Source organism: Alligator sinensis, unplaced genomic scaffold (genome assembly GCF_000455745.1).
Source record: "Alligator sinensis unplaced genomic scaffold, ASM45574v1 scaffold311_1, whole genome shotgun sequence".
NCBI classification, from domain to species: Eukaryota; Metazoa; Chordata; order Crocodylia; family Alligatoridae; genus Alligator; species Alligator sinensis.
The window spans coordinates 397446-404514 of NW_005842355.1; the positions used below are offsets into that span (position 1 = coordinate 397446).

The window sequence follows — 7069 nt, forward strand, 5'->3', positions numbered from 1 at the left end:
TCCGCTCTCCAGGCCCCCCGCTCCCCTGTGGGGCAGCCCAGAGGCAGTGGTGACAGCAGCAGAGACTCAGGGCAACCCTGCGCAGACTCCTGGTGGCTGCAGTAGGGAACTGCTGGCAGCGGAAGGGGGAGAAGCTGCTTTTCCCCCCACTCTGAGCAATAGTTTTTGTCTCATGCTGCCACTGCTGAGCCTGGGTAGGCGAGCCTGGATCAAGCACAGGGTGCATGGGGTCAGGGTTGTGCAGCGCGGTACCAAAGGGCTGGGGCCCTGCAGCAGCTGAAAGGAGCCACCTGGACTGCCTAGAAAGGCAATCCAGCTGCAGAGCTGCCCCAGCCCTGCTGCATGCCCAAGGGGCAGCAGGACTCGCCATGGCTGGACTATGTCTGGGCCAGGTAGAACAGAGGACCTGCTGCGGGCCGGACAAACACCTGCCGCGGGCATATATATATATGAACATACAAAACGCACATTATATATAGAAACAGATTGATCAATCGATCGATCTATCTATCTAGAGAGAGAAAGAATGGCCTTTTGCTGGGCTTAGTTGCAAAGGCCCAGTCCCTCTACAAGAATGGCTTGCTGGACTGCAGTGAGCCAATGGAAAAACCCTAGGCCCAGCTTATTCCTAAAGGAATGTCAAAACATGTAAAGGTCTCTCTAGTCTAGTGCTTTCCCTCAGACCCCAGGAAGCCAGGGTCTTTCAAATCCTGAGTCCTTGACTCTTGGGTTCTTTAGATAGAACTAGGATCTTTATCTTCAGAGATTTTAGGGAAGTAGTTTTTGATGGGTGCGGGGTAAGTGAGGAAAGCTGATCTCACTGAGCACTTGCATGTAGAGGAAGGTCTGTACCTGTTTGGTGTGTAAAATAGTGCTTAGGAGGAGCAAACATCAACACAATGTGGAGCTTGCCATGTAACACATGATGGACTGGCCCTGTCTAAGGGCTTTGCATCCCTCATGAAAAATTGCAAAGGAATTACCAGTAAAGGCTGTTGTATGCCTCTTCCTCCTCATTTTTCAGTGGATACTACAGTTTCTAGCTCCTAGAACATCAGTCATTAGGAGAATCCTGGATGAGACTCACTGTAGTGTTGGATCATGGTGACTGAGGCTAAGGCCACAGCCCCTCCAAAGAGACTCGTTTGCTAGATCCCTCAGATGGCAACAATAGATTTAGCTGGTTTTACCTACCAGATTTGTTCACAAACATTAGCATGGGAACAATGCACCTGCATCAGATGCACCAGCATCTGGAAGTGCTACTACACAGAGTTGCATCTTGCAGAGGATGTTTGTGCTTTACTGTATGGTGCAGAACAGATGATCCTTATGCCAAGAGTTTATCTCTCTTCGTACAGACTACACCATGGTTCAGGCTTAGCAGATGACTAGGGGTGGAAAGTCAAATCTCTGCACTGAGTGAACATTGCTCCTAGTTGGGGTTTTTGATGGATCTTTTCAAAAGGCTTCACAAAAGAGACAGTTTTGTACCTTTTATCTTGTATTTTATTTGTAATCTGACAGAACTGATAATGTGGGAGCCACCCCCCAGTTCATAGGAAGACCTCAGCCTCATCCCAAATAGTTTACAGTCTTTCCAAAGTAAGTGGTCTGCAAGCTGAAGCCTCCAGATGGACCTGTAAGTTGCCAGGAACTGTCAGCGGGATAAGTAAGGCCTGCTGTCTGTACTGGGATTTACAGTGGCATCTTCACCTGTGAGCACATCTCTTCTGTTGCCACTTAAGAGAGTAAAATGTGTGCCTGCTCTCAGGGATTGGATGTGGGACACCACCAGAAGTAGCCTGCATCCTTAGGGCACTGCTAAAATGTACATGATTTAAAATATTCACCAAATGCAAATTGGATCTGAAATTGTGTCAAAGAATTTGCATGTAGCAGAAGTCCCAAGTTGCTCCAAAGTGTGCATCTTGAAACGCTCTGATTTCCATTTCCCATGACTCTTGGCACTGGAGGAATTGGGCAGATTATAAAAACATTTAGATGGAGAAGGGTTATAGTCCTATGTGTTATGCTGTGACAGGGTTTCACTGTCAAAGCACTGGAACAATTTGGATTTTTTTCAGTTGTTTTAATAGGGTTTTTCCCTCTTCATTTATATAGGTTCAAACATAGTAAAGTGGCTTTGCACAAGCTGACAAAGTCGCAGCTTTTAGTCTGTGAATAAAGAGGACAGGAGGCTTCTCAGAATAACAAGGATTTCCAGAATATTGTAAGTGTTAAGGACTACCTTCTCAGGAGCATCTGTTGATGGAGCCTACATCCCAGTGAAAATCAATAAGGCCCTTTGGAAAAATGTTTTCCCGTTAGGTTTTAGAAGAAATAGCAGCCCTTGTTCTGTTGTTTGTAATCCAGTAGCTCCCAGTAACTACCCTGCCACTACTTACCCCACTGCTGCTACCACGCCCAGATCTGGCCTGGGAGGGGTGAGTTTGATGTTCCTGGACTACACCATCAGGTTTCAAGGAATGAGCCAGTCTCTTACCAAGAATTAGGAAGAAGTTTTCCTAGGAAGCAAGTCAGGTCACAAGTACTCTGTGGGCAGGATCCCTCTGTAAAGTTGTTGGTGCGGCCCGGCCCAGGATGCTATTGTCTTTGTTCTAATAATCCTCCAGCAGCATCAGCATAATCATATAAGTGATTAATGCCAGGAGTCTAAATAGCAGGATATACCCCTTTGTTTTCCATGCCACCTAAGGCTGCCTGGACTACATCTACTCCACGCAAAACCTGGAGAAAAGATGGCTTTTCCTCTTCCCCAGAAGCTGCATGTTGTGTAGTTGGTTTAATTTCAGTTCCAAAGTAATTAGGCATGCACAACAATAAGCTAATTCAGTAATGATGAACGAACATATTATTTAAAAAACAGAATGCTGCAAACTCCGCTTAATTAACCACATTCTTAACTGTGTCTGGTTCGTTAGCACACACCAATTCAGAAACAACTAGCTTGTTCTTGGAGAGTCACAGATACAAGAGCTGTTTTGTAGTCTGACAAAAATATATAACAGCCAAGTAAATTTAGACTGGATATCTGGAAAAACTTCTCCACTGTGAGAATAGGGAGGCAGTGGAATAGCCTAGGGAAGTTGTGGACTCTCTATCACTGAAGGTGTTCAAGAGGAGGTTGGATAGCGACTGGTCAGGGAAGATCTAGGTGTAGCTATTAGAGGTGCATTAATATATCGGTCCATATTGTATAGGTACTGATAAAAAGGAAAATTGACGTTATTGGCAATCGGCATTTTTGACTGATGTGGCCAATAATGTCACCAATAAATGCTGCATGTCGCTGTGCGCATCCCCAGGGGAGGCATGAGGGGCACGTGCCCCCTGGATCTGCATGTGGAGCGAAGGTGGGTTGCTTGCTGTGGGCTGGGACCAGGGGCAGCACTGCGCTCTTCCCGGTGTGGGGATTGGGCCGGGGCTGCGCTTGGGGCCGGTGGTGGCAGTGCTGGGAGGGGGTGCTACAGGGTAGGCTATGGCCACCCGAAAATTTGCCCTAGCCCCCTCCAAGCTCTCCCCTCCCAGCACCACCGCCTGCCCCGAGCATGGCCTCAGCCCAGCTCCCCATTGGAAGAGCCTAGTGCCATCCCCAGCCCACAGCAGCAGCCTGCCCTTGCCCTGTGTACAGATCTGGGTGGTATGTGCCCCCCACAACTGCTGCCAGGGGTGTGAGCAGCAGTAGGAACCACCCCCAGCACCCCCCACTTGGGGCTCTATCCCCACCCCAGCTGGGCAGCCCCTGTTCCAGCCCTAGCCCCGCTCCTCCTTCACTGCAGGGACCTCAATCTGCAACCATCATGCCCCTTCCCCCCAACAGACTTACCAGCCAAACGCTGCTCTCCAAGCTGCTAGGCTTGCATATGGGCAGTCAGATTGGTATCGGCTGATATGGTTCATTAATAATTGGTCATTGGTATCAGCCCAAAAATTTTTTATTGGTGCACCCCTAGTAGCTATGCCTATTTTCTACCACAGGTATTTCCCATGCTTCTGAGCTCTGCTGGTTGTTCCTTCCACCCCCTTTTTTTGCTATATGTGTTAAGGTGTTTTTACGCCTTCCCAGAGGCATTGGGTATTTGAAACAGCCGAGGCTGGAGACTTCAACTGGGGTGTGCCAATGCTGAAGGTCCCTGGCTAGAGGATCTTATGCCTCCATTCAGGGTCAGATTGATCACTATATTGGGGTCAGGAAGGAGTTTTACCCCATGGCCAGATTGGTATGGACTGTGGGGGTTTTTGCCTTCCTCTGTAGCAGGGGGCATGGTCCTCTACCCAAGACCTCTTGAGCATATATTAATAACATTTTATAGAAGCAGGACATTGGCTGCCATGGATCTCCTGCTTTACTTGTGGCAGGTTAGGATGTTAGGTTTATGTTGGGTCAGGGTTGATAATAGTCTTATGTAGAGTTTAGACTATGGTTGTATGGGATGGTTTGGATAGGAATGGTCCTGCTTCAGAAGGGGAGGTTGGACTAGATGACCTCTGGAGGTCCCTTCCAGCCCTGGTTCTCTCTGACTCCAGGACAGTGAAATTTCCTAGCTGCTCACAAGAGATCTTGTATCATGTGACACTTGGGCACCCACATTATTTTTTCTTAACCTTTTATTCTAGACTGTACTCAGCAATGTTTCCAAGTGGCAGGCCAAAACAACAGCTTGGGTCTGAGGTGGGCTCAAATTTCTGACCCAGCAGCTGCCACCTCCACTCCTCCCTACTATGGTGTGGATGAAGCCTCCCACTGCTAAAACCCCTCAGCTCTGCAAGCTGGATCCAATGACTACAAGCCATAGATTGCTGACCTCTGTTTTAGACTATTGTGGTTTTTACCTGTATTAAGAGCCCAGTTCAGCCAGGCACTTAAGGTGTTGACTAACTCTTGTAAACTTGAGCAGATTGGGCCTAAGCAAAATCTTGCAAAAAACACATGGTACATGCATACATACCTATGTGCAAAAGCAACATCACATTTGTGTTTCTATGGCTATTCCTCAGTCACTAGAATAAGATTCTCACCAGCATGAAGGAGAGGAGGATCTGGTCTGTTGTTGAAAGCAAATATGTTAATTATGCTTATTAGGGTGGAGAGCAAAAAGACTCGGTATGGTTTTTAAGAGGTTTTCTCTGGAGAAGTGGGTAAATCTCTGTTGTAACTGGGCCCGAGCAAGTGATTAAGCACCCCATTGTAGCTGATCTTCTTGTTTCTCTCTCTTCTGCACAACCAGCTTTGAAACCCAGAGGAATGGCCTGGTGTTCATCTATGATATGGCTGGGTCCCAGTACACCAACTTTGAACTGGACCTCAGCAAGAAAATCCTCAACCTGCTGAAGGTAAAGGAAAGCTTACCCCTGGTTTGGGGGGAGGGAGAAGGAAGGGACCATCAAGGGATGAGGTCTCCTTGCTGTACCTTTCTAAGAGTATGTAACTTATAGGAGGAGAAAGGTAGAGCAGGGGTTGGGGCTGGCGGGACTTTGGTTCAGTTTCTGGTATGAACATCCTATGTGAACTCGGGCCCTTGGTCCACCCCAGGCCTCAGCTCCCATTCTGTGAAATGAGGTGAATAGCACTTACTTCGTGGTGATGTTGTAAGAATAAGTCCATTTTCATGGCTGAGAGGTGCTCGAAAATCAAGATCATGAGGGCATAACTTGTTTATAGACAGAGACTTCATGGCAGAAGGATCTGTGTGAACAAGTGTCCTTGGAGAGTTTAGAATTTATGATCATCTCCACAGAGTGGGAATCACAGCCTTTGTCAACCCTGTAAGTGAGGGGGTGGATGTTGTTCCATCTCTGCAACTCCTTCCATACAAATATCTCAACTGTCTTGTTACCAAAGCTCCACAGACTGAGAGGCACTGCTGTGGAATGCTAAACAATTGGGACACAAGGTGGCAAGTCACAGTATTTGATATTTCTTTTTGACAGGTGCTCTGTGCAGCCTTGGGCAATTAATTCATTAATGTTCCCCATCTCTAAATTGGGGATAATCATTCCTAATCATCTACTCCCAGGGGAACTTGTGATGATCAGTTAAGTAGTGACTATAAATAAGGTCTTGAACATAAAAGATTTTATCCATCCCCCATCAGTCAGTAAAGATCTTACCATTAAATGCAATGGCTGTTAGATCAGGTCTATAAAGTACTACTTACATGTGAAGTGTGTAGGTTTTATAATGGGCCTGCTTCCCCACTGGTCAATTATCATAAAACAAATCCAAGTTGTTTTTGTTCTATACTGACAGTTCTTGATTGCCCCCTACCAATAAGGTGAGAGTGAGAACTGGATATTAGACATGGAAGATATCTTAGATTGAGCCCTTTCCTGCAAACCTGCTAACAGTTAAGACAGAGCTATTAAGTTTCTGCATGTGCATAAGAAACAAGTGGTTGAGCTTTTAAAGAGAGAGAAAACATCCCAAACTGTGTCTGTGTGATGTACCTGTGTGTTTATACTGTAGTCATCACCAGGGCATCTAGATTGTGCTCCTTTAACTTCCTAAAGAACATGGAGTGGAAAGGAGAACTTCTTCCCTCCAGCCAGATTGCTAGAACTGCATTGCTATGGCCTAATCAGCCCCGATCTGATTTTCAGGCCTGAACCGCAGGCTCCCCCTGCTGGTCGTGAAGGCAAGGAATTGAAGAAGCTTGGGTTTTCCCAGCTTGTCTTGTTCTGTAGACCAGCTGTTCCCAAACTGACAGATTGTGCACCACCAATTTAAAACAAGACAACCTTAAGTACCACCAGCAAACTTTTCAGTTAAGCCTTAAGTACCGCCAGCAAATTTTTGTCATATAAAGTAATTATAAAGTAATCTGTTAATGCATATCACTGACAGGTTGTTTGTGTACCACTGGTGGTACCCATACCACAGATTGGGAACCACTGCTGTAGACACCACTGATAAATGGTGCTGTGGCTTTAAAACTCCTTTGTATACTGTCTGCAGGGAGCCTTCCCAGCTCGCCTCAAAAAGGTGTTCATCGTGGGAGCTCCTATGTGGTTCCGAGTCCCATACTCCATCATCAGCCTCCTGCTG

General features: G+C 46.7%; 1 protein-coding gene across 1 annotated transcript in view; it reads left to right on the forward strand.

Moving 5' to 3' along the window:
* The window catches only part of PTPN9 (protein tyrosine phosphatase, non-receptor type 9), a 35423-nt gene that overhangs the window by 14472 nt on the left and 13882 nt on the right, over nt 1-7069 (forward strand). The window contains exons 6-7 of the mRNA XM_025210553.1: nt 5253-5358; nt 6980-7065. Of these exons, the coding sequence (XP_025066338.1) occupies nt 5253-5358; nt 6980-7065 (192 nt within the window). The remainder of the gene's footprint in view (nt 1-5252; nt 5359-6979; nt 7066-7069) is intronic.